Source organism: Fomitiporia mediterranea (assembly GCF_000271605.1).
Source record: "Fomitiporia mediterranea MF3/22 unplaced genomic scaffold FOMMEscaffold_5, whole genome shotgun sequence".
Taxonomy (NCBI): domain Eukaryota; kingdom Fungi; phylum Basidiomycota; class Agaricomycetes; order Hymenochaetales; family Hymenochaetaceae; genus Fomitiporia; species Fomitiporia mediterranea.
In genome coordinates, this window is record NW_006760390.1 from 2,128,384 (window position 1) to 2,153,644 (window position 25,261).

The following is a 25,261-nucleotide window of genomic DNA, read 5'->3' on the forward strand; positions in this document are numbered from 1 at the left end:
CAGTCACTCAGGTACGCTGTATGACATAACATATTCTGACATAATTATTTGTTACCTCAGCAGCAACATGGCCTCTCCGCCGAAGGTGAAGTCCAAATGGCACCTGCCCGGCTCCTCAGCCGCAAGTCTCCCATTCCCTCTGCCACATACCTGGCTTTCTCTTTCGCCACCATCATCCATCTCTCCTCCCGCCTTCCTCTACTCCCCAATGCCCAGCTGTAGAAGAAAACACGTCCTTCTCACCGAGCCCTCTTCAGAGCTCCTCGAAGCCGCCAAACATGACACGAATAAAGAGGTCTATCTTCTCGCGCAAACAGGCGAGGTTTTCGACACATACGAGTCCGTCCTTCTCGCTTCTTCTCACCCCAATCCTCGCGTGTCTGACGCGTCTTTCCTCCCCCAGAGCATATGCTGCGCGTATGAGCTTCTATAAACTCAAGCAGTTCCAATGCGACGTTACTGGCAAGAGTGGTCTCGATTATTTCCAGGCCCTTGAGAGCGAGCAACAGGAGGCCCGAACCCTGCACTCCCGTTTCCCCGAACCGCTCAAAGCCGCCGTCCTCAGCTCTGTCCAATGGCGTGAGCTTATTTAAAATTCTGTATCCTCGCCACTCTGACACAGCGCTTTCTTCAGAGGTCATGGGCAGGTTGGATCACCTCGTTGAAGCGGTACATGATCGCTATAAAGATAGATATTTCCCTGACGAAAGTCCGTTCCTAACCCGTTTCATTCAAGCGGAACTGAATACCTAACGATGAATCGCAGAAATATTCGTCGATGTAGAGGGTAATAGGTATGCCGCGCGTCTGGTAGAGGTCTTCCCTCCGAGATCTATGTCTACATTGAAGCGTAAACGATCCGCCTCGGATGCGGACGATTCGGACGTGGCATCTTCCTCGTCTGGCTCGTCTGGCACCGAATCCACACCCGAGCCTCGACCGATCCATTCCATTGGTGGTGACCTGAGCATCACACTTGAAGAAAGCGTTACTCGAGATGATCCTGCTAGCTATACTTACAGAGTCCGACTTTTGGAGGAAGAAGCACCTCCGGAAAATGACCAGCCGGCTTCTGCTCCTGTTGTAGCCAGGAGGGAAAGTGGTAGGGTGAAAGAAAAAGGAAGACTCGCCTTGAATGGACATACTGATGAATCAAATGCAAAATTCGCTGGTAGCCTGATGGATGTCCATTGCGATGTTATGTCGTACGTGTCTTTGCACATGTTTAAATTAACTATCTCACTGTTTAGTCACTACAGACGTGATAGACTTGTGTTTTCGAAGTCGCTCTTGCGCCGTTTCCTCCGAGAATGTCTGGATAGAGATTCATCTCTCGCCTCCCCTTGGACCGTCAAGCCAGTTGTGGCTCAAAGGCTTGGTATACCAACAGAAATGCCCGACCACATTAGGGCGGGTGTAGAAAAGGTTCGAAAAGACGAGATCGATAAACGAAAGAAAGTTTGGGAAGAGAAGGAAGCTCAAGCGGAAAGAGAGGGTCGGCTGACCAAGAAGATGATCAGAGAGAGAGAAAGGGAGGCCAAAGGTGAAGCGAAATTCATGTAAGTATGTGCAGGTCAACAACTAAATGATTTGTAGCTCTCGCAAAGGCTGAGGAGACTGCTCATCGTCAGCGCGAGCAAGAGGAGAAAGCAGCCGAAACTGCGAGGATCAAGGCAGAAAAGCGCGCTGCTGATCAAGCTGCTAAAGAAGAAGCAGAACGAGCCGCAGCGGAGAAAGCAAAGCTGAAGAAGAAAGCGGTTCGTTACCCTACAGAAGATCTTGACGTTCGAATAAACGACCGGGATAAGAAAGCCGGTATGCAAGTGAGGAGACCAAAGCCAAGCAGGAGCCCTGATAAAATACCCTTCGGTGAAACCAAGGGTGCCTTCGAGGGCTTCCTCGCCGTTTGGAACTTCTTGATTTGTTTTGGGTACGTGTCGCCGTTCAACTTTAACGCACTCGTAGTTATTTATTCGTGCTTTGTAGCCAACCTCTGCACCTTTCATTTTTCTCTTTTGACGATTTTGAGCATGCTCTGCGGCATTGCATCCCCGACTTGCATTGCAATCTTCTCGCCGAAGTGCATAGCGTACTAATATATAATCTGCGGACGGTTCCTTTCACGCGTCATGCATTCGTTCTTTCGCTGCATGAGTTGAAGAAAAACGAGTTAGATACGAGTGACCAGCCTTCTGTCGACGTACTTATGGAAGCACTGGCTGATGTTGGAAACACCTGGGAGCGAGTGCCCCTCAAGCACAATGACGGCCGAGCTGGTTGGCAAGATGCGCTAATCGGATGCCTTAAAGATGTGTGTTCTTCACTATTTCATTGGATTTCTTACAGGTTGTCTAATATCAGTCCTTCATGTAGCATGCGACGCTTTCTTCTTTCCCGAAATTGCGATCTATTCTCAACAAGCTTCTGTTCGACTGGCCGGAATCTTCAAGTTCTTCAATCGATCCTTTATCACCGGGATCATCGCCTCTATCATCACCAACTCCGCGATCTGGTCCAACGGTAGCGTCCCCTGCTGAACGCTATTTCTCTTTACCACCAGAAGATAGAATAAGCATATTGCAGTTTATGTGCGATCTAGCAGTCTCGAGCAAACAGATTCACTCTCATCTCGAGTCTTGTGAGGAGCAACTGACTGCGTATCGCAAAGAAAAGATAGAGCTGAATAGACAAAAGAAACAACTGTACGTCTAATGTAAGTATTTAAATACCACAAAGTACTGATTCGAAGCACAGGTTAGAAGAGATGAATGCGCTTGTAGCGGATAGCAAGAAAGAGGAGGAAGCGGAGGAACTTGTTCTCAATAACGAGGCTAGCGACATCGATTCCGATGGTGTAGCTGCCTCAGAAGATGCTTCAGAGGCTGGTTCAACGGCCGGTCGACGGAGTAACTCGACGCAACGCCAACTGACTCTGCGCTTGAAGGCACAGCAGGGACAACTTCTTGCGAAGCAACGTGAACTTGCGCGGCAGAAGTTGGCACACCAGAAACAAGCTCTAGCGGAGCATCGTCGGCTGGATGAGGAAGTCGGCAAGCTAGAACGCCGTCTAGAGGGCATCGAGAGGGACTTCAGGAAGACTCTTGGAATGGTCAGATTAAAACCCCTAGGCAAAGATCGATTCTATAACCGCATCTGGTGGTTCGATGGGTGCGGAACGTCGTCACTTGTTGGCAGCGGCGGTGCTGTACAGTATGCAACAGGTCGCTTGTTCATCCAAGGACCGAGTGAATTCGACCAGGAAATTCTGAACAGGAGAAAAGAGGATGACATCGCTGGGAGGCGGCTAGAAGAGGAAGGGGAGGACAGCATATTTGGCTCAGGCGATTGGGCCTGTTACACCGACCTTGAAGAGGTACATCCTACGTCATTTGCTTCCCTGTTTCAGTTACTAATGTGTAATTACAGCTGGATCAGTTCATGGCCTGGCTGAATTCGAAAGGGGTCAGGGAGCTCGCCTTGAAGAACGCCCTATCGAAGTGGTATGATCTTCTAAGTACGAGCATTCGAAAACGTCAAACAGTAAGTCGATTGTGCCGGATTGACAAGTATTCTTGATGTTTGACAACTCCGCTAGGATTTGGGAATGAATGCAAAAATTCCTGAAGCTAGACGGAGCCAGAGAGGCAAAAATGCGAACTCTGAGATCGCCCGCGAGTCCTACATGTTATGGACGAATCGTAAAGCTGTTAATTAGTATGATAGATTAATATTGTTGTTTATTTCCAGTAGTTTTAGCGTGTTTTGTTGCAAGTTTGTTGGTTTGTAGCGGATGTAGAATATCGATGAGTGGTTATTTTGAGCACTTTGGCATCTTGTGACCTCTGGGAACTGCCCAAGAAGCTGATCTCGCATGATCTTCTCTCCGCTCGCGATGCTCCGATGGCTCTTCTCGCAAGGAAATGACTAGAAGATGAAAGAAAGAGCAAGCAAAGCTACTGACTGATACTGGAATTCACAATACCAAGGGCCGGAGTATCTACCCATGTTACCGATGTTCAAAGACTGAGCTCCGGACCGAAGATCTCGGTCGGTTATCTTAAAACTTAAATAGTCTTCCGTCTGGGCTGAAGCTCCCTCCTCTACTCGAGCAGCTAGGCGTCCCCCTCCTTCTGGTGCACCGTTGATGAGCTCATACGACCGCGACCAGTCTGACCATGGTGCTACACTCAGTTCGAGCTTCGCTCCTTCATCATGGTCAAGCACTCTTGGTGTCTCGGATGCACTTGCATCCTACAGGCGTTCACAGTATATCATAACTGGTCAAAATGTAGCTTCGTCTGTCAGCACAGATGAAAGACCGGGAATTTTGGATGAGGAAGCGCAGCTCACGGACGAAGACGGGCGACAGGTAGCGGATGAGGAAGAAGACGTCCCGACACCTATGCCTCGGAATGAGGAACCTGTACTCGACGAGTTTGAATGGGATCACGACTTGGAGGGCTCGGAAGCGCCTACGCCCGTTCAACCTATTGTCCCTATCGGCCCGAGAACGAGTGGCTTATCCCTACCTTCAAGCGTAGGAAGATTACCAAGTCAGATTCGTGTGGAACACGCTCGTCCTGCACCAACTTCAGAGCGGACACCTCTTCTGCGCAAAATCTCGTCTTTGTCTTCTTCTCGTGTTAGTCGTCGTCAGGCTCTTCACGATGAGCTGGAACTTGACGCGTCGCAGAAAGCTTTAGGTTCTGAAATAGAAGGTCTGGATGGTTCACCGTCACAAAAAGTGCGACTCACAAGGAAGAAGTCGTCTACTTCTTCACGTAGCGAGAAAGCTATTGTATCAGGGAAGAGTACGTTTGGTCAGACGGTACGAAGGCTTAAATTTCTTTTGGGAATAAAGTCTGACAGTTTTACAGCTGTTCAATTCCATAGCTATTTTGCTTGGATTCGGCATGCTTGCAGAGCCACTGGCTTTTGCGTATGCTGGCTGGATTGGGGGCACGATTTTAATCATTTTCTATGGGACGATAACTTGTTACACGTAAGCTGACCTTCCTGCTTCACCCACGAAGTAGTGTGAAACTAAAGTTTGGTCTTAGAGCGAAGATACTTGCACGAATCATGGCGGACGATCCGCAAATAAGAACTTACGCCGATATTGGGAACAAAGCCTTCGGTCAACGTTCTCGTCTTCTTACCTCTTCTCTATTCTGTCTTGAGTTGTTCACAGTCGGGTATGCCATCCATGGCCTGTGTCTAAATACCATCTGATGATTTCGCCAGTGTTGTTTTGGTCACCTTGTTCGGAGACTCACTACATTCCATCTTGCCAATCTATTCTTCTGGAACATACAAGATAATGGGGCTCGCGGTGTATGTGAGCTGCTTATATGCACACCAACCGTTTGCTGACTGTATTTCGTCTTTAGGCTTATTCCTTCCGTCTTTTGCCCTCTCTCGCTCCTATCTTATGCGTCCATCCTCGGAATCTTGTCGACTCTACTCATCATCGGTACTGTGTTTATCGACGGTCTATCGAAGTCGGAAGCCCCTGGGAGTCTCTGGGATCCTGCTCCGACGAATTTGGGTATTGCAGGCTGGGGTGAACTGGGTGTTGCTTTCGGCCTCTTCATGGCTGGGGTAACTATTCATCTTAATTCACAGGAATGACAAATGAACTCATGCTATTGTGATCAGTTCTCTGGACATGCTGTACTGCCGTCTCTAGCAAAAGATATGGCGAACCCTAAGGAGTTTGATGAGATGATTAATCTCGCATTTGTACGACCGTACTACACTTACTAAGGGGAATAAGCGCTCACTTCTTATTGATTTCTCCAGATTGCAGCCACTGTCGTATACACATGCATTGGAGGTGGTGGATACTTGATGTAAGGGTTTTATACTATGCGTCTGCTCTTCGCTAGCGCTAAATTCTTCTGCAGGTTTGGGAACTCTGTTAGCGACGAGGTGAGCCACAGTTTGCCGATTCAATGATTCCGTATCAATGTGTTCGTTAGGTTAGCAAGGATTTATTGGCTACTCCCGGTTACAATGTCTTCTTGAATAAGCTTGCGATATGGTCCCTGGTCATAATGCCTTTGTAGGTTGCAGTAAGCACTGTGCAATTAGAATGTTTATTAATGGTTATTTCTTCTTTCAGGACAAAGTTTGCTTTGAGCACTCGACCAGTCAGTGGCAAGCAATTCTTCATATAACCATATAGCTAACATTTCACAAAGGTCATCATAACACTGGAGATTTTTCTTGGACTTGAGGGAAGCGATCCACCCCAATTGCGTACTCCTGAGACACCGGGTGGACCAACAACCTCACAAATAAAACGTGCAGGATTTGCAAAAGATGTTCTTATACTTATAGAGCGTTCCGCTTTCACTTGTTTATCCGTGGCAGTTTCGATTTTCATTCCGGAGTTCAGCTCCATGATGGCGTTCGTCGGGTCATTTTCTGCGTTTATGCTATGTGTAATAGGGCCAGTGGCGGCGAAAATCTGTTTGGAGAGAAGATGTGGCTTGAAAGATGGGGCTTTGATGGTTATTGCTATTGTTATGGCCACTTGGGGAACTATTGCTGCACTTGCTGCATAGAATTTTTTTTTGGTGAACGAGTCTTGTCATGTTCTTTGCACGGATTGCTCGTTACGCAATCGCTGTGTATTCTAGATATCACAATCTAACGCAATCTATTGTAGACGAGCATACATATCCTGTATTTAGTCCGCTGTCTACGAAATATAGAGCACATCCGGCGGTCTCAGGTAGATTTCGCAGTGTGAGCGATGATCTTCGATAGTTCTGCGGAAAAAGGAAGTGTTACTCCAGAAATTCTTTCAGTCAGCAAAGACGATGACTCACGAGAGAGCTGTATATTCTCCCGTACTACAGTTGCCTCGACTTGATTGTCAGGATTCGGTGGAATAGAGACGACTGAACCGTTGATTTCCCAGCCCAAGTGTGAAAGGTAGTCTACTAGGTCTTCGCCTGTATGTTTCCAGAGTCAGTGGTGATACACATCGAGGCTGCCCGAACACTCACCTTTGAGGTCTAAATACGTGCTCAACCTGTCTACACCGATCTTCTTGAACGCTGCCTTCACTGCTTTTATCGCCACTTTCCGTATGCTGTCCTCAAACCCAGCACATTCGACTGTATAGTTCTCGCGCAAACTTGCGAGTTCTTCGGACTTGAATAGCGTCCAGAATGCGGGGAATCGGCATTGAAGGAGGAGGTCGTGTAAGATCGTGAGAGTTGGGAGAAGTTCGGGGAGAGGGTCTGGCTCGTCGAGGTTTGAGGTGACGGGACGTTCGCCGAGAAGTGCGATGCAGAGGTTGAAGTCCGGGAAAGGCACGGCGGTTAACGCCTTTATGAGGACGTTGATGATAACGTCGGGGTTGTACAGTGCAGGGTTGAATTGATAACTATAGACGTCGTCAGTAAGATGCATATATGTGTGAGTTGAGTGATGAGTTATGCCTACAGTTTCAGGATGGCGAGGTTTGCTAGACAATCGTACTCGTTACTCCGGATTTGGTGATACAGGTAATCTTCGAGGATGGATACGTTTGAAGGGTTGTAACGGTCAACACCAGAGACGAGATTTTCGATAAGTTCAGGCCTCGTTAAGGGAGTGACCCATTCTGCTGTTGTAGACATTTTTTGTTGTTGTTTCGTTGTTGGAGGAGGAGTTTGATGATCGAATGAGGAAATTTATTTTGACCGCCGCGTCGTGCTCTACTTATTTTGTACTCAACCTCAACTACATGGACGAATCTCAGGTATCAGAGCAGCCCCATGAAAATGGCCCAGCAGAAGCGCCTGTAATGAAGCAAGAGCCTTTACCGGAGGACGCGAAACTTCCACCAGCGAACAGGGAACAGGGACCAGATTATAAGTTACACTACACTCTTAGTGGACACACATTGTCTATCTCCTGCATTAAATTTAGCCCCAATGGCAAGCTGCTTGCCTCTGGTTGTGAGTACATTGTCATCTATAGAGCATTCTTCATGTGACTAATTTGAATATGTTGTAGCCTCTGATAAGTTATTAAAGCTATGGGATGCATACACTGGGAAATTTCTGTTGACTATGTCTGGCCACACGGAGGGCGTATCGGACATTGCGTGGTCTCCCAATAGTGAACTTCTCGCCTCTGCTTCAGACGATAAAACAATCCGTATCTGGGATGTCGATTCTGTATGTGCAACATGATAGGGTCGTAGGTCTAGCGCTTACAGATTCAGTTCACTAGGGTTCGACCTCGAAGGTCCTCGTAGGCCATACCAACTTCGTATTTTGCGTGAACTTTAGCCCAACATCAAACCTCTTGGTATCTGGGGGCTTTGACGAAACTGTACGTATATGGGATGTTGCTAGAGGTGCGAATAACTAGTACCCTCGTTTGGCTCCCGGAGTGAAAATTGATTTGAATAGCCAAGTGCATTAGAACGCTCCCGGCTCACTCAGATCCTGTTACCGCGGTGAACTTCAATAGGGATGGTACCCTAATAGTCTCATGTTCGATGGATGGCCTCATGTATGGGTGACAATTACCCGCAGACATTATTAGTTCTGACTTGCCTTGGCGCTTAGACGTATGTGGGCATCCGATTCCGGCCAATGCCTCAAAACGTTGGTGGACGACGATAATCCGATTTGGTACGGACCTGTGAATAGTGAAACTTTTGTCTAGTTATTGAGGACCTTCACAGTGGCCATGTCTCTTTCTCGCCAAACTCAAAATTCATACTAGCATCTACACAGGATTCGACAATTCGATTATGGGATTTTACTACGTCGCGATGTTTAAAGACGTACATTGGACACCTTAATCGGACTTACTGTATCCCTTCTACCTTCAGCATTGCGAATGGACTGCATATTGTGAGTGGGAGTGAAGATGGTAAAGTATACATTTGGGATCTTCAAAGCCGCAAGGTTGTTCAAGTTCTAGAAGGACACAAAGGTACGCTTGCCAACGCCTTATAATTGTAAGCCGGCAGCTTATTATACTTTCAGACGTTGTCTTGGCCATTGCTGTACGTATTGTGTGAACTAAATTATTATGCCGGTGAGCTGATGTATGACCTCAGACGCATCCAAAGTACAACATCATCGCGTCATCGTCGATGGAGAAAGACCTCACAATCAGAATTTGGATTGACGAAAGCGCTTGTGATGGTGGCTGACAATATTTCGCGTCCACCCAGCCTTCAACAGATGTCGTGTTCAATACTGACAAGGGCCATGTAAGGCGCTGTGGTCCCCGTACTATTACCTGCGCAATCAGGGATATATTTTAATGTACATTGGATAACGTTCGTGCAGCCATTGTATTATATAATCAGTCTAGTTAAGCGCCAACGCGCTCTATTATTGCCCCAGTGGTCTATTGCTGTGTATGCTCCGACAAAAGATCTGTTTTTAAAGATTACGAATATTGTCTGGAATAATCTATGCGGTGCTTGCGCAGTCCAACCCTCAGCCCAGTGTTGCTTGTGAGTCAGCCGTAGTGCCGAGAAATTCAAACTCCGCTAGGCCTTTGCCTTATAAACGCGTCATGCGTGGCGACTCTCTCTCTCACTTTCACTTCCACCACTTTGAACACGCAATACTCCATCGATGTAAGAATTATCTGTTGACCCATCCACTTTGCGCATGCCTGTACTCACAGCTACCCTCTGATTCTGTTAGAATCATGCAGATCTTTGTTAAGACGCTCACGGGCAAGACCATCACCCTCGAGGTCGAGTCGTCCGATACGATCGACACGGTTAAGAACAAAATTCAGGATAAGGAAGGCATTCCTCCTGACCAACAACGCTTGATCTTCGCCGGGAAGCAGCTCGAAGATGGCCGCACCCTATCCGATTACAACATCCAGAAGGAGTCGACGCTCCATCTTGTCCTGCGTCTCCGTGGTGGAATGCAGATCTTCGTGAAGACGTTGACTGGAAAGACCATCACTCTCGAGGTTGAATCTTCCGACACCATTGACACGGTCAAAAATAAGATTCAGGACAAGGAAGGGTAAGTAGTTTGCGCGATTGGTAATCAAGCATCAATTTATGTTGATTTCTCTTTCAGTATTCCTCCCGACCAGCAGCGCCTCATCTTCGCCGGGAAGCAGCTTGAGGATGGCCGTACCCTTTCTGACTACAACATTCAGAAGGAATCTACTCTCCACCTTGTTCTTCGTCTTCGTGGTGGTATGCAGATCTTCGTCAAGACGTTGACAGGCAAGACCATCACCCTCGAGGTCGAATCTTCGGATACAATCGACACGGTCAAAAATAAGATTCAGGATAAGGAGGGCATTCCTCCCGATCAGCAACGATTGATCTTCGCCGGCAAGCAGCTCGAAGATGGACGAACCCTGTCGGATTACAACATTCAGAAGGAGTCAACGTTGCACTTGGTTCTTCGTCTCCGTGGCGGTATGCAGATCTTCGTGAAGACTTTGACTGGGAAGACGATCACGCTTGAGGTGGAATCTTCCGACACCATCGACACGGTCAAAAATAAGATTCAGGATAAGGAAGGTATTCCTCCTGACCAGCAGCGTTTGATCTTCGCTGGTAAGCAACTCGAGGATGGTCGTACTCTATCAGATTACAACATCCAGAAGGAGTCGACTCTTCACCTTGGTGAGTTGGGTCTTGCTCACATCACTGCCAACGGTGCTAATATTCTTGACAGTGCTGCGCTTACGCGGGGGTAACTAATTCCTAGGTCTTTTTCTTTCCTTTTTTTGTTACGCTTGTGGATGTACGTCAACGCCATGTTTAGTTAGTAGAATGGACACACTCTCTTGTACTTGATTGTTTGCAACGTGAAATTTGAATGCAGAGAAAGTTGGACATGTATCATGAGTACGGATACTTCACACGTCGAAGACTTGACGCTGCCTTATATTATTTTCCTATTATGGAAACGAATGCATTTTACAACCACGAGTGTCAATAAATGGCCGTGTCAAACAATCCATTTGTTACTCTATGTCAGAATTTTGCAAAAAATACTGCCAATACAGAGCAGGGGAAATCAAGGTAAGATGGAATAGTCTGGAAACATGTGTAATGATGTAATATGCAAACTGCAAAGCACAAAAATTAACAGAATAAACATTACTTTTTTCCATATAGAGTTGTGCATAAGAATCCAAATGTCAGTTTGCAACAACGTGCATCCCAACGGTCTCTGCTACCAGTCTGGGATTTCGTCGACCATGTCTTGATTTGTATTTTTTGTCGTTGCGTGAGGCAAGATCGTCAAGCAGCTCGCATTCCGGATTTTTACTCCAATGCCGTACCCGAGCGTCAGTTCTTTTGAAGCGAGCACCGCACCCCAGACACACGTGGGGGTCGTCGACGACATTATGTGATGTAACATGTCCTAGATTATAACACAGAAATGAGGAAGGGGAAGATACAAGAAGAGGGGGAACTTACGTTTGACGTCATACCGTCGAGGTGCTGTATGCCCACATACAACGCACTCGAAATATCGCCCGTCCTCGTCACGTTTCTCTAAGACAAGCTCATCTAAGCCGTCATTCGTGCGGTTCTAGGATTGCCGACAATATAAGTATCCTTTGCATCTGCAGAATGGAAGAATTGTATACCTTTCGTCCACGTGTACGTTTTGGGGGCAGGGAATCATCGGAGAGTGGTGACCCAGATACAAGACTTGTCGTTGGTACAGAGACTGGGTCATTTAATTTTGCGTGGGACACGCTTCCGACCGACCGCACATCTAAACAAGGGAAAGCCTCCGATGGTCCGGGCGAAGTGCTTGCCTCACTGAGGCAGGTGGTATCAAACGGTGGTGTCTTGAGTGGGTTCGCACTGCCTAATGAACAACTCAACATTGATGCAGTTGAGGGTGAAAGGTTGGCACCAAGTGTTGTATATTGATTAATAAATTCTTCCGTATCTTCATCGATTATTAGTTGGCGGGTGTCGTCTGCCAGATCAGCATCGGATTCTATGACAGGCAGAGAATGAGTCATGCTGATAGGTAGACTGTTAGGTATGGTACATACGTGTGTTAATTGCTAATTCTCGTTCATACGCTTGACGAACTAGCCAAGCATCTTGCGGAGAAAATATTTGTCGCTTTGTATAGAGCGGGGAGCTCTCGAACGCGATTGTTAGCCGCTCCTTAAACTGAGCGGCCACCTGGTAGATGTTGACCATGGCGTAAGACGAGTGGTACGTTGGGGGGAGCATGGATAAGCGAAAGAGAGGGCGGAGAGGACTTGTAGTGGAGAGATATATAGGACATGACGGAGAGACAGAAGCTTCTTTCTGGCGAGAGAGAGAACAGCGAGAAAGCGAAAAGACAGAACCAGTACCTAAGGTCGCCGTCGTATTCAGTTCCGTTTGTTTCAGCGATAGTCTCCATATCGGGTACGTCACATACTTCTACAAGCCCGATCGCTTCTGATCGCGTATGCTTGTGGATCCATCTTTGCCTTAACCAGGCGGTCCCTCAAATCTGCTCCCGCGTTTCTGCAAATCTCACAGAGGCCATCAATCTCCCTCCACTCTGTTCATTGTGCTCTGGACCACATGGAATAAACCATTCACCCTCATGCAAGCTAAAAACGAATATAACTCTTCTCCCGCATTTTTTCTCTCGCTTCGCGTCTTTCCGCTGTGCAGGTGCAGCAAGCGCCTTTGGAGCTCGTTGTTCTCCGTCGTCGCCCAGGACAACGCTGTCCCTTGCGTCGGATGGATCTGCCCGAGCCGACTCATTTTCTTACCCGAGTCTATTGCTTATCTAGCTCATTAACCGAATGATTCCATTGTCGAGTGACGTACCTTGCAATGCAATGCTTTAGCGGAACGAGTCATAGTAAGGCGGGGCAGCTTCCGTTCATCTCCACACGCAACAGCAGGGAGGAAAAAAGAGGAAGAATAATTGACTTGCTAACTCAGAAGAAGAAGCACAGTTACCACAAAGCGAGCACGTGCCTGCTACACTCAGCCACCAAGGTCGTCATTATTGGACGCCTTACTGATTTTCTTGTTATTTTTGTCATCTTCCCTGCGCGCCATTTGATGCGACAAGCCCGTGTCCAACCACAATGAACACGAGGATGTGAACTTAACCCTCTCCTAGTTTTTTTCCCCGATCTCTGGAATGCTTCCTTGATTGTATAATGACTCGATCCGATCTGAAGCTATACTCCTCCTTAGTCATATAATCTAGTTCCGCTGGACATTAAGCCGAAGGAGGACTAGGAGGATAAGGATTCGAGCAAAGTTCATTCCCGCACGTCGATGACCAATTCTCCAGCTAATAAAGTTGAATTTGAAAAGTTTAAGTCTACAACAACGCAACAAGGCGCTTACCCCGGCCGGATGCAATGCTCTCATGCTGTAATGTGGTCATTATTAATCGGAAACACAAGTCGACCAACGTAAATTTTTGTACCCTCGATATTGGTAATTTCAAAAGCCTCATAAACGCGTTTACAACGAGCGGATTCACATGGATCCGCTTCTCAGTCTTCTCCCGTTGGAGGCGCTGCGGATTAAGGCGTCGGGCAACGACTAGCAGGTGATGGTGCACTTCAATGCACATTGCACTGGTTGGACAAATTCATGAATGCAAAAATTTCTGTCTTTCAGCCTCATAGAAGTGCACAGTGACTCATGCAATCTTCCTTTCCATACCTTCTGTCTCTTGGTGCGGGACCGCAAAGTACCCAGGGGCAGAAGGCTTACGCATTGTCGGGATCGGAGACAACGATCCCGAGAAGCAAGGATGCACAGACTAGTGCGTCTTCCATGAAATTCGTATCATTACTAAACAACAATGCATCAGGAAAACCTGATAAATACATAAATACCGATAAAATACAGGGTATAATTCCAGTGTATGCATAGCGCGAAGTTCGAAGCAGAAAGGTCAGAACGCATGAACGCAAACGTAAACCGTCTATATGGATGTGGGATGTGTCTTCTAAAGATATCTTGTGATGCGTGTTCATCCTGTGTATGCTTGTTCTCCGTCCGCTTCTCCATCCACATCGAGATTCCCTTCTAAATCCAGATCATGGCGGCTGACACTATTACCCCAGAAGTCGAAGTACGAGAAGACATGATGCGAAAAGCCCTGCAGAGCGAAAACGGCAATTGGATAGGAGTCATGGATTTGAATGAGCATTCGCCGATTTCTGGCGAAGTTCTCAATATAAATACGACTTACATGTCCAGGATGGTGTACTAGTCAGTCGTACGGTACTGGAAGCCTTGCTTGTCGATGAGCTTGGACTATCGAGTTTAGCAGGCTGCCTCCCTCTGAATAATATTGTTTGGTTTAGCACAGGATTAGATTTGTTACGTTCAGAGAAGATAAATTCGAGAAAAAACGACGAGAATCAAATCACGTTTCAATGTACGTTGCGTCGTTCAAAAAGGGAAAACGACGAATATTTGAAGTTTGTTTGGTTGTTTCAAAATTGTTCCGCTCCGTTCCAATCCAAGATTAAAGAACGAAGAGAAAAAAAGGGAAGGTAACGAGTGGAAAAGGGTAACGAGCGATTGTCGCGTGTCTTGATCAAGAAAAAAGAATGAAAAGGGTCGGATATGTCTTATACTCACAAAACAAGCTGTGAGGAGATGTGAGAGAGAAGTCGAGTCAGTTGATGTTCAATAACTGAAGAAATAGTGGCCTCAATGACTTACCAAAGCGAGGTGTCCACCAACCACAGGGCGAGCCCTGAAAGCCTCAGGAGCTCCATTAAGCGTCTCATACCAGTCACCGAGGGGCTGACTTCCTATCCCACTTGACGCGTACTTGTGCACAGCATCGATAAACATGTCGCGTGCTGTCGTGTCCGAGACTATAGCTGACGTCCATATCTCCCAGTCTGCAAAGTCACCAAAGAGTCAGATAAATAACCTAGAAGACCACTTGATAGAGCACTTACCACTCTTGGTGTACGTGTGGCTATCGATAAAGGACAGAAGTCAGTCGGAGCATGGCTAGGGATGAAGATCTCTCTACACACCGAGTGTCCAGGGGTACGCCGAAAGAATCATCGACTGTCTTGTACCATGCCGTCTCTAGTAATATTAATTAGAATATGAGTAAGTGCGTTCTTCATCTCACGTACGCATGTCGTAAATGTTTTGGGGGAAGAGATTCGTCTGCAGAAGCTTATCGGCGTAGAGGTTGTATGAAAGGCCCCAGCTAATCACAATAATCAATATAGTCTCCTTTCAGAGGATAAATCCTACGAACCTAGAGTCATTGCCATACTAACAAATCATTAGAATCATCGATGGGCCTCAATAATAGTCTGGGGACTCACGTTCAGCGTTAAATGGTCCCCACTCGACGCAATCGCGAAGCCTTCCCACTGCCTGACATAATCCGTAGCTATCGACTACACAGTAAAAAACAATGCGTTAATCTCATCTACCGAAAGGAAGCGTGACGGTCACGACGAAGACTCACACTGTAGTTAGACTCGGTCGCATTATCGCCTAGCATTCCTTCGATGACAGACATCGCCTTGATACCAATAATCCCCTTGATCGCAAGGTTCGTCTGGTTCGCAAGGTGGCCTGCGAAGTCGTCTGTACTGAGTTGATTCTCCGGGATCAAAGAATCTTCGATTAGGAATTGAGTCCATTGGTCGAGCAGACCGTGCTGAGTTGATTCATTCCTAAATATCAAGAATAGAATTGGATAAGAGTTTGATAGACTTACGTGGGCCGTAAGAATTCCAGTGTTGCCTGTTGCTTGAGTGTAACTTAGAGACATGATCACCATGTTACCGCTCTCTGAAGATTTCTAGCGTAAGTATATAACGTCCTACATGATATGCTTGACAATGTACCTTCTACCGGCATTGCTTCATCTTGCCCTACAAACATCACATATCACTAATCACCCCAGAATGAAACGACAAATCTCTCACCATCATTGTGACCGAGAGCTTGAGGATAGTGAGCGCCTGCGTTCGTCGAATCAGTCATCATACCGTTGATAAGCTACTTGATTAGCGTACCGAGATCATGCAACGCGTATTTATTGGGGTATTGACCAGTCTCCTGATACCTGAATAACGGTTCGAGAAGTAGACGACCATACTCGGGGTTCGTATAGAGGAAAACGGGCCAGGCAGGGAAGATGACATCGACGGTATTCATGTTCTAGGTTGTACAAAGTATTAAATCGATGGTTACGAGATAACCAAACATTTGACTTACTCCATTACTGGAAATTTCTTTCATGAAAATTAAAACATCAGAGGCGTTGAGTGAACTGTCCGCATTTCTGCCAATTGTAAGCTCGGTCGCAGCAAAGGCCTGACGAATCGACAGCTCGACAATCCCAGCGTAATTCGACGAGATCGCCGAAGCGTCAGTGTTCACTTTCGAATCGAACGAGTTGGCTGACTGGACTGCATTCGAGTAGTCACCATGGAAGAATGAAATCTACCAGATCATTTTATCCCGTCAGTCCCACTCTAGCTAACGCAAGGCAGGAATACGTACAGCGTCTGCAGGTGATACATGCTGACTCAAGAAATACGGACTTCTGTTCTGAAGCTGGTTGTTTGCAACGATGTATTCAACGACAGGGTCGCGAACGTGTCCGATAGAGAGTACGATAGGCGATGAAGGACCCTGTACGTTTCCAAGGTCCTGGGCGAGAGCGAAAATCGGCCAGTTGTCTTGAACGGCACGGAAATTCGTGTCTTGCGTGTTGGCCAAGACACCATTGTCGATGAACTGTCCTCGGACGACCGTATCTTGACCTGTCTGGTATGTGGTATCGGAATTCTGGAAGACATGTTTCAGTATCGTCATTCAGTATAATCTACAGTACACTCACCTTTACTACGGAGTAGAATGCAGAACCCTCTGAAATCAATCAATCACAATTAATATGTACGAATATGTAGTGTACACAAAGTAGACTCACGCTGAATGCGATCTGAAATTTCAGTAAACGGTTCCTGGTCCACAAGCTGGACTTGGTGAGTGATTATGTCGCCGACAGTAGTGGACCAATTGGCAGTAAGGGAGTTATCGCCTGTGATCCATTCGCCGGAGATGTCGGAATAGACTTGCACTGAGTGAGAACCTCCATCGTTCGATGCAGCCGAAACGGTAAAGTAAGCGAAAGGTAAGGATTGTCTGGCGAAGTCGCTTGGCTATGAGAATAATTCGTCAATTTTCTTCAGCTTGCACCATTTTTGGGTTCTACGCACCTCGACAGGGCTAAGGAAGTTGACAGTCAAGTCAACCGCTCCACATCTCATAACGAAAGTGCTTTGCGTGGACGTGAACTAGTCAAATTCCAAAGAGTCAATCGCAAATTTAAAAAAAGACAGAAAAAGTCATTTATAGACCTTGAAACTCTGCTGAACGGCCTTCTGAGGAGACTTGCCTGGAACACTCGGCGTCCCCATGAAAATGTAAGGCGTGTTATCGACGCGTGCATAACCCGCCCACCCGAGGACCTACGCAAATAAATGTTTCGATATTCAGTCGTCAGACACAGCTACGAACAACATGTCAAGCAGTCAACGTACACCACCAGTCCAAAATGAGGGCCACGCGTCATTGAGAGCGGCGCCATCGCCTTGGAAAAGCCATGCAGAGAGATAAGGCGTCCGGACCGCCAGAGGAATAGCAGGCGGGTTGAAAGGCGTAACCGTCCAGTTCACAGCAGCACGCGCGACATGTGCATAGAGCAGCGCGAGCAAGACATTCAAGCATATAACCATGCCTGAGAGTTTTCCGAGCATCTCCGGCAAAGATTATCCAGAGTTGTCTCACAGGAAATCCAGTTTGAATATGGTGGGAACGCAAAACGTACGCAAAGCTATGGATATCCGATCCTTTTAAATGTCTGAGGGGAGCGTCTGTTCTTCTGAATGTTTGCCGGTTTTGCCGCCTTGACTACTTTGCGCGGAGCAACATATGATCACCTCGGGCGCATGGTGACGACTATGCGCTGGCAATCAGGCGAAGACGAGAATTGAACATTATTAAGTAGAAGCGCTGAGCCGTGGTGGACCTTGTGAGCCTTGTGCGCTTGACAAATTAAACAGCCGATCAGAAATAGCGGTGAATTCGTATTGGCATCATCGCTTATTGTAGCCGGGCAACCGCAATAAGGAAACTCTGAGCAACCCTTGATGCCGACCCTCGCTCAAGAGGACAAGTCCATGCCCTGGCGCGGAACAACTGTTCCATGGACCGAAATGCCACAGGGCCGACTTCGGAGACGCCACGCTGACAAGGATCAATGTAACGGAAACCGATATAAATTTGAGGCGTCCAGCAGTGCCTTAAAGCAAATCACAAATCATGCATGTATGTGTATTCAATACACTCAAATAATGCTAGTCTGTCTGTCTCGTACACACTCAACTCAAACTACAGTAGCGAAGGACGAAGGTTATACTCGTGCTAGACGATGGAAGGGTATTATTGAACAAAACAATTTAAACGTTTAACAAGAATTCCGTTGCCCGTCAAACCTGGACGTTTTGTCTAGATTAAACATGTTCGTTAGCCCAGAGTTCATCACTGCCTCAAACGGAGATACTCACGCAAAATCGCCTAGCATATTGCCTTCTGGGAAGTATTCGCATACATACATGTTCGAGTTCTGCTCAAGAGTTCAGAACAATTCAGATTTCGGAGATAGGAAAGAGGGTACATACACCAAAGTTGGCACCGAATAATGCACCAGCCGCGCATGTCTTCACGGCACAGCCTAGCTGAGAAGACCCTTTCCAGACGACTTGCGTGAAATGAGACGCAGTGGGGTTGCTGGGATTGTATTGTGCTGAGAAGGACACAAAGAGGTCATGTGAGGATTGCACGCGCAGTTAAAGGACTGGATAGAACTTACAAGCTTCGTTGGTCCATGAGGTTATTGCACTCGTGATGCCGTAGTCTCCACTTCCGGCCGCAAGATTCTCTGTGATAAAACTGGAATCAGATATTTCACTTGCAAAATATGAAATTCAAATATTACCGCCGAAAGGCCCGACTTTACCTCCAGAGTGTTGGAACACGCAACCGTTAGCCCATTTCTGAGCTGCTACGGCGAGAGTATCGTTCCAGGAGAGAGGGGAAGCGCCGTGCTGAGAACGAATGTTGTTGTGAGCATTGAGGTATGCTTGAATGTCTTGGTTTGAAGTGCCACTGCCAGAACCACCCCCGGAGGATGTAGGGGTCGGAGCCGAGGAAGAACTCGACGATGTAGGCTGAGATGTCGTTACTGGCGGCTTCGAAGAGCTGCTTGATGGCACCGAGTTTGAGCTGGAAGGCTGGCTGGTGGGCTGTTGAGACGATGATCCACCACCACCGCTGGATGAAGACGGTTGGCTGAAGGTCGATGACGACGCAGGCTTAGTCGTCTGAGTAGAAGTGGTCTTGAACGTCGTTGACGACCCTCCACCGAATGTCGTGGTAGTCGTGTAGAATGTCTTGTACGTCGTGCTGAACGATGTTGATGTCGCTACCGAACTATGAGCAACAGCCGAGCTAAGAGAATCGAAGTTTCCTCGGTCAGAAGCACGGAAAGTCGAAATTCTTGATGAACCACTTACAAGCCCGACGGAACGCAGTCTTCCTCCTTCCCATTCCCGAAACTGGATGACTGGGAGGGATATAAGACAGCACCCCACTTATTGTTGCCCTTCTGGAAGCCTGGCCAACCCCAGGAGCCTCCGCTGCACGGAGGTGGTGCAGCGAAGGCGGAAAGAATTGGCGCTACGCTGAAGACGAGCGCGATGGTGCTTGCCTTGGACAACATAACGATTGTGAAGGGCGGCGGGGCTGAAGGAATATGATGCTTAAGAAATGGGAAATGGACGGACTTTGCGGAGACTCGTTTGTACAGAGAAAGGACAGGACCGGCCAGTCGAAGGGCCTAGGTAAGCCAGCAAAGAGAGGCAAGATCTAGTAAAGAAGGCGATTATGGAACGAACGACGGAATGAGAGAAGATGAGCTGGGACGGGGAGCATGGATGTTGTACGGCCGCTTTATTGGGCCTGTGGGCCGTAACCGTGCAATCATGCGAAAAGGTTGGCGGTAGCAACGGTCGGCGAGGAGCGCCATGTGAGTATATTGGGGATGGCTGGTGAATTGAAATCGCCGAGTTGACAGGCCTTCGAGATGATTGTCGCCGAGCGACAAGATGCGCGACAGCCTGGACCTGGAGATGTTCGGAGCAGCGGGTAGTTAGTGGTGCCAAAGTGATCGACAGAAGCGCGTCGGAGGATGGTGTGATGACGTGACTAAATAAGGCACATTTGCTCAGATCAAATTAGGGAAATCCTTGCTATTTATTCCTGGCATGCTCACTTTGCTGCAACGTCCACTGTCATTTGTCAGCCAGCGAAAAGGCTCGCAATAATGTCCTCTGATTCTGCTGTCCAGGAACCGCCATATTATGTCCTAACTCGGCCACTTCCAAACGCATCCTCACAGGCGCCCGCCAACTTCGCCCACCCAGTCATCGAGTATCACTTCGCAGATGACCCGCCTTCGCTCCTCCTTCCATCATCAGAAACTCAAAGCGTTATCATAATTGACTATGATGATCTCAACTCACCTCCGGTCGCTCAGAGTCTCAATCAAAACTTGGCTGTTGCTGGCGTCAAAGTGTCACCTGCGCCTGGTGCCTCAGCCGCCCCGTCAACGCGTGAAGGTGACCTAAAGCGAAACGATCAAATGTATATCATAGAAACGCTTGGTAGCATTGCAGCAGAGAGGTGAGCTCTGGCGGTATTTCTAGACGTTGCGTGATTTTAACTAATTTCCATCTCTTGTAGCAGTGTCAGTGAATCATTATACGACCTTGACAACCCGCAGCTCATCCTTTCGCAATTCCGGGAACGGTATGTTCTACTTCTCGTGCATGTGGTACCACCAAGTTTGAAACAGTGCGGTCGCCTAGGAATGTGCTTTTGAGGAGAGTGTTGGACCAGCCTTCGACAAAGCTGCCAGCTTCACGTCCAGAACCTGAAGTGCTCCCATCAGACGAAACTTAACTGTTTGACTATCTTGTATCTTTGGACTTTCTGGATGAATTTTCAGTCATTTACTGTAATGATCATGTCCATAGAACAGTTACAAAGAATTTGTATTTTACTGCAACATTTGTACATATCATAATACAACTGCACTTGTACCTCTTCCGAAATATGTTGCTCCAGCGTCTCTCAGTCGATACTGTATTGCTGCGTTCCTGTGGATTGGAGTGAAGCTATTTGGGTCATCGAGAAGCGGACCAGAATGAAGTGCGATCTATGAACAGCGTTAGACAAATCTTGATGATATATAGTTAACGTACTTCTCCACTAATCACGCTACTCCTACCGCTCGCAAGTGGCAGCACTTCCAGATGCAGCGCGCACTGCGAGAGGAGTGAACGCTGGAGATCGTCTAGATGACTCGACGAGACACGGTGATGTCGAATAACTAGTGCAGTATTATTCTGAGAACATAATCAGAACGGTACAAAGCATCATACAACTGTTGACGGTACTGACTTTTCTGCAGAGCGTACGAAGAGCTCGGATGAAGCGTTTGACCTCTAATATTGGTGTTCCAGACCATTCAAGCATTGAAATGCCATCAAGAACGATCATATTTGGATGGTCATCAACTCCTTCTTGGGATTTATTTCCCCTTAAGAGTTCAGATAGCCTATCATATAGAGGTCGTAGCGAAGCAGCGGATGAATCCAATTCTTCTGAGAGAGCATCCACGAATACAAAGGAACCTTTAGAGGTGTGGGTCGACAGATTCAGTGGTGGGCTCTAACGTAGTAACGAAGCAAGCCAACTCAGTACCGGAAACCACGGCAATTTGCATGAATGAGAACAGACAAACCAGTCTAGTGGCAACGGAGCTCCAGTGGGAGAAGACTTGCGAGAAGGATACTAATATGCATTTCTGACGAGGTGCCTGCTTCAAATGCGACGCTAGAACGACCAGAATTATGGACTCGGCTGGTGCTTCGACTCTGTCCGTGATGAGAAGCAGCTGGCCTGCTCGTCGTGGTAACGTTGAAGGGTCAAACATGACAAGTAGCAACGCGCATATAATTCTGAGAAGAAAGCGAAAGTAGAGCGAGGATAAATCTGTTTCAGTGTTTGTTCGGAACAAACAGCCGACGCGTCTGGTGTCAATAATTGCAAAACGCGCCGCGCTATGCAAGTAGGCTATAATCAATGACCTCAAGCTAATAGCGTCGAATGGCAGATGCAGAGCAGATCTTCAACGACTGCACGCTGGACCTAACCGTTCCAGATGGCGTTCTGGAGCTTCCCGAGCAGACGGGAGATGCTTCTGTAGACGAATGGATAAAACACTCGCGTGCTGTTGGGGAGAGGAAGCAGGCTTTCTTTGGTGCGCTGCATAACGCCAATATAACATGTCAATATTATTTTCTGACGGCCGCCGTTCTTCCTTTAGATGAGAAGTTGGATTTCTTTCTCGTTGTACGCTTTCAGCACGATGCTTCTGCTGGCTTGTTGTCTCCCGATCCGAAAGCACCTCCGCCCGTCCTTTTGTCGTTCCTAAATCATTTGCAAGTCTCGCTAGAAGCCACGTACATACCACCTACACCGTCAGACGATCCATTTGGCCCTCGGTTACCTGCTCCTCCGTCACGCTCTACCAGTAGCCCTGGACAGACACCGAAAATAACAAAAGGCCTGGGTATTCCACTTCCTATCTTCCCGCCGCAGACTCCGAGCCCGAAACCATCGACGAGCGAGACGGACAAAAAGTATGTTTATTCGGAGGGTACACCGCTGAAGTCTATAATCTGGGGCGAGGAATCGTCTGATGATACGGACTCGTTTCGCCTTCTTCGATCGAGTAGTGAGAAATGTTGGATAGCTGTTTACAGGATATCTTTACCCGTTGGTACGTATTGTCTTTCTCCTACGTCTGTGGCATTAGATTAACACTTTATGTGGTGTTTCAGTTTATCTCAGGACTGAATTCAGTGATCCTCTGTTATGCTTAACTACTTCCATCACTTTACGCGATAAACCTATTTCTCCGACTCCTCAGAGACGCACTTTGGTCGAACTCATCAAAGCAGCTGGTCAACTGCCTCCTCTCGTAGATCAGACGCCTCCTAAGAAAGTTGATGTCTCTCAGGAAAGCAGTTCAAGTGATGACAGGCGGGTGGAACGTGGATATCTGGAAGAGGTTAACCTGCTTGAAGGACTGTCGACTGGTGGGTGTAAATCGCAATCTATATATTCTGGCATCTGTGCTTATTGAGGTGTTAGAAGTCATGTTTGGCTCGGAAGAAGTAGATGACTTATACCTGCCGACAAGTCGCTTAGGTGCATCAGCTCGTCGTTCGTACTCCTTGCCACCCATTACTCCAGCTTCACCAGCCAAACAGAAACAGGGTCCTTCTTCGCGATCCCTTCCCGTCCTACGCAAGTCTTTCCGCAAGACACTTGGTCTCGCATCTGGATTCCACGTACGAATGCGAACCATTCTGGTTCCTCAGTTATTTTTGCCTGAGGGTGTAGATGATGAACAAGAAACGGGAAGTGACGAGAGTACTGTCGTTCTCAGCATCGAAATCGAGAACCCAGTTGATTCGGGAGCTGGATTCTCTGTTGATACTGTTGAGGTTTATTTGAAGAACGAGATTACGAAGGTTAGGTTGATTGGTTGGGGAGAGGAAGGTTTCTCGGATCCCACCAAAGTCTTTCCGCTCCTTATTCGACCTGCAGAGCAGTATTACCTCTTGTACACGGTCACATTCCTTCGTTTCCCGGAATTCGAACTTTCACAAATGGGAGATCAGGATGACTTCCAAAAGGTGGTGTCTTTCAATATCATCGGACGACCCTTTTCGGTTCCTGGAGCGAACTATGTTTCTATGGTTAAAACGGACAAGCTCACGTATCTTACCTCGCCATTTCTTTCACGATGGAACTGCAAACTCGACTTGGATCCTCGAAGACAATCGATGCCTCCTCCCGAGTCGATGTCAGACGCTGGCCAGAATGCTGTTCCGATCCCACCTTCTCCTTTCCCCATCGCGAGTCCACGAGCTCAACAAGCCCAAGAACAAGCGTCGGCGGTAGCGACTGCACGGGTGGATACTGTTGCTGGCCCGAAACGACATACGTTTGCTGGGCCGACAGTGTCTCCTAGTCCACAGCTCCTCACACCACAACGTCCGATGTCATTGAGCACCAGTCCGTCAGGTAGTCGAATACCTTCACCATTAGGGAAATTGGGTATGAAGCCTTGGACTGTAGGGAGTACGCCCTTATCCACACCAGGCCATCTCAGCCCACCTTTACCTCCCCTTCCCAATGGACCGCAAACTCCGAATAAGAACCTTAGTCCACCACCTACTACAGCGGGTACAACATACCCTTTCCCTCAAACTCCTGCGTTCCCGTCGTATGGTAATCAACCTATGACACCGCGTCCGAATTCCGTGACACCTTCGCTCGGTCAGATGGGTACCGTTGGGATGGGTGTTGATGCAAGGAGAGAACGATTTGCGTTGCCTGGGATGCCTATTACCCCTGCACCCCCCATGACTCCCAGAGCTCATCCTGGAGCGGACGACCGTGCGTTACCCGGTTCTTTCAGAGGCCCAGGGAACGTTAGTCTTGGACAAGGAAACAAAGACTTTGTCGTATCAATAAACCTCATCCCACCAATCTCCCCAGAGGAAGAAGCATCACTCAAAACAACGACGAGACAACGAGTTATACACCCACTCGAAGAGTTCTCGCTTGAGATATTTGTATTTAATCAGTCGGCGTATGTAAGGACGCTTGAGGCGACGCTTTTAGATAGACGAAGACGGAGAGATGAGAAGCGGGATTCGCAGTTTGCACTTGCTGCTGGCTCAACGGCGGCGATGGATTTGTGGAAACCTGCTCCTCCTGCATTTATGGCTCTGGAGAGTAAGGTACGAATCGGGTGAGTCTTTTATGTCCTTCTGATTCTGCGCACAACTAATAGTTTATGCTTTTTGTGAAAATTAGGCCTCTTGGCCCGTCGACGTGCCAATCTGTAACCATGCGTTTCTTGGCGATTTTACCTGGTGTACATACCATTGATGGATTAATATTGACTGATGTAGAGACTGGAGAATCTATTAGTCTTAGGTATGTTGTCTCATTAATCATCGAATAAAGGTTTTTAACAAAACTATGCTTATTATTCATGACGTTTTAGATCTGTAATGGACTTTGCTGTCCTTCCGTGCAATCTCACTTCGTGACTCT

At 47.5% G+C, this 25,261-nt stretch overlaps 11 protein-coding genes across 11 annotated transcripts; 6 read left to right on the top strand and 5 right to left on the bottom strand.

Annotated features, from left to right (window-relative positions):
- Nucleotides 1-208: 208 nt before the first annotated feature.
- Nucleotides 209-3,822, top strand: FOMMEDRAFT_140191 (uncharacterized protein; the record flags this gene model as incomplete). The annotated part of the gene is made up of 11 exons (XM_007265687.1): nt 209-339; nt 404-579; nt 635-709; nt 767-1,205; nt 1,260-1,543; nt 1,597-1,930; nt 1,987-2,311; nt 2,374-2,702; nt 2,755-3,373; nt 3,427-3,540; nt 3,596-3,822. The coding sequence occupies 11 exons, from the start codon at nt 209-211 to the stop codon at nt 3,713-3,715; spliced, it is 2,946 nt and encodes a 981-aa protein (XP_007265749.1). The 3' UTR covers nt 3,716-3,822.
- Nucleotides 3,823-4,402: 580 nt separating this feature from the next.
- On the top strand, nt 4,403-6,569 carry FOMMEDRAFT_82137 (uncharacterized protein; the record flags this gene model as incomplete). Its single annotated transcript, XM_007265688.1, has 11 exons — nt 4,403-4,828; nt 4,878-5,002; nt 5,061-5,195; nt 5,245-5,334; nt 5,391-5,601; nt 5,659-5,742; nt 5,803-5,852; nt 5,907-5,931; nt 5,982-6,064; nt 6,125-6,152; nt 6,204-6,569. The coding sequence occupies 11 exons, from the start codon at nt 4,403-4,405 to the stop codon at nt 6,567-6,569; spliced, it is 1,623 nt and encodes a 540-aa protein (XP_007265750.1).
- A 166-nt stretch (nt 6,570-6,735) lies between these two features.
- Nucleotides 6,736-7,634, bottom strand: FOMMEDRAFT_155269 (ARM repeat-containing protein; the record flags this gene model as incomplete). The annotated part of the gene is made up of 4 exons (XM_007265689.1): nt 6,736-6,776; nt 6,837-6,962; nt 7,017-7,399; nt 7,459-7,634. 4 exons carry the CDS (start codon nt 7,632-7,634, stop codon nt 6,736-6,738), a joined length of 726 nt encoding a protein of 241 aa, XP_007265751.1.
- Nucleotides 7,635-7,774: 140 nt separating this feature from the next.
- FOMMEDRAFT_121682 (WD40 repeat-containing protein) lies at nt 7,775-9,355 on the top strand. The gene is made up of 8 exons (XM_007265690.1): nt 7,775-7,955; nt 8,014-8,177; nt 8,233-8,359; nt 8,415-8,517; nt 8,574-8,639; nt 8,693-8,946; nt 9,000-9,019; nt 9,074-9,355. Exons 1-8 carry the CDS (start codon nt 7,802-7,804, stop codon nt 9,167-9,169), a joined length of 984 nt encoding a protein of 327 aa, XP_007265752.1. The 5' UTR covers nt 7,775-7,801; the 3' UTR covers nt 9,170-9,355.
- Nucleotides 9,356-9,678: 323 nt separating this feature from the next.
- Nucleotides 9,679-10,701, top strand: FOMMEDRAFT_155271 (polyubiquitin; the record flags this gene model as incomplete). The annotated part of the gene is made up of 2 exons (XM_007265691.1): nt 9,679-10,010; nt 10,068-10,701. The coding sequence occupies 2 exons, from the start codon at nt 9,679-9,681 to the stop codon at nt 10,699-10,701; spliced, it is 966 nt and encodes a 321-aa protein (XP_007265753.1).
- A 447-nt stretch (nt 10,702-11,148) lies between these two features.
- On the bottom strand, nt 11,149-12,178 carry FOMMEDRAFT_133480 (uncharacterized protein; the record flags this gene model as incomplete). Its single annotated transcript, XM_007265692.1, has 4 exons — nt 11,149-11,375; nt 11,432-11,546; nt 11,605-11,966; nt 12,025-12,178. 4 exons carry the CDS (start codon nt 12,176-12,178, stop codon nt 11,149-11,151), a joined length of 858 nt encoding a protein of 285 aa, XP_007265754.1.
- A 2,128-nt stretch (nt 12,179-14,306) lies between these two features.
- On the bottom strand, nt 14,307-17,959 carry FOMMEDRAFT_19435 (DUF1793-domain-containing protein). Its single transcript, XM_007265693.1, has 19 exons — nt 17,542-17,959; nt 17,359-17,469; nt 17,218-17,295; nt 16,929-17,160; nt 16,839-16,867; nt 16,499-16,786; nt 16,211-16,438; nt 16,009-16,153; nt 15,919-15,954; nt 15,838-15,864; nt 15,708-15,781; nt 15,453-15,647; nt 15,307-15,381; nt 15,237-15,253; nt 15,109-15,185; nt 15,004-15,058; nt 14,923-14,942; nt 14,678-14,862; nt 14,307-14,601 (listed from the first exon to the last, which is right to left on the bottom strand). Exons 1-19 carry the CDS (start codon nt 17,755-17,757, stop codon nt 14,590-14,592), a joined length of 2,100 nt encoding a protein of 699 aa, XP_007265755.1. The 5' UTR covers nt 17,758-17,959; the 3' UTR covers nt 14,307-14,589.
- A 373-nt stretch (nt 17,960-18,332) lies between these two features.
- Nucleotides 18,333-20,127, bottom strand: FOMMEDRAFT_19436 (PR-1-like protein). The gene is made up of 6 exons (XM_007265694.1): nt 19,576-20,127; nt 18,999-19,510; nt 18,873-18,941; nt 18,682-18,806; nt 18,568-18,626; nt 18,333-18,508 (listed from the first exon to the last, which is right to left on the bottom strand). Exons 1-6 carry the CDS (start codon nt 19,779-19,781, stop codon nt 18,490-18,492), a joined length of 990 nt encoding a protein of 329 aa, XP_007265756.1. The 5' UTR covers nt 19,782-20,127; the 3' UTR covers nt 18,333-18,489.
- A 257-nt stretch (nt 20,128-20,384) lies between these two features.
- FOMMEDRAFT_155276 (uncharacterized protein) lies at nt 20,385-21,022 on the top strand (the record flags this gene model as incomplete). Its single annotated transcript, XM_007265695.1, has 3 exons — nt 20,385-20,743; nt 20,804-20,869; nt 20,929-21,022. The coding sequence occupies 3 exons, from the start codon at nt 20,385-20,387 to the stop codon at nt 21,020-21,022; spliced, it is 519 nt and encodes a 172-aa protein (XP_007265757.1).
- Nucleotides 21,023-21,140: 118 nt separating this feature from the next.
- On the bottom strand, nt 21,141-21,703 carry FOMMEDRAFT_82171 (uncharacterized protein; the record flags this gene model as incomplete). Its single annotated transcript, XM_007265696.1, has 3 exons — nt 21,141-21,278; nt 21,325-21,468; nt 21,524-21,703. Coding segments are annotated over 3 exons (462 nt in total), but the record flags the coding sequence as incomplete, so codon positions are not given.
- A 528-nt stretch (nt 21,704-22,231) lies between these two features.
- On the top strand, nt 22,232-25,257 carry FOMMEDRAFT_155278 (uncharacterized protein; the record flags this gene model as incomplete). Its single annotated transcript, XM_007265697.1, has 6 exons — nt 22,232-22,385; nt 22,452-22,907; nt 22,969-23,226; nt 23,282-24,953; nt 25,019-25,141; nt 25,212-25,257. The coding sequence occupies 6 exons, from the start codon at nt 22,232-22,234 to the stop codon at nt 25,255-25,257; spliced, it is 2,709 nt and encodes a 902-aa protein (XP_007265759.1).
- Nucleotides 25,258-25,261: the final 4 nt, after the last annotated feature.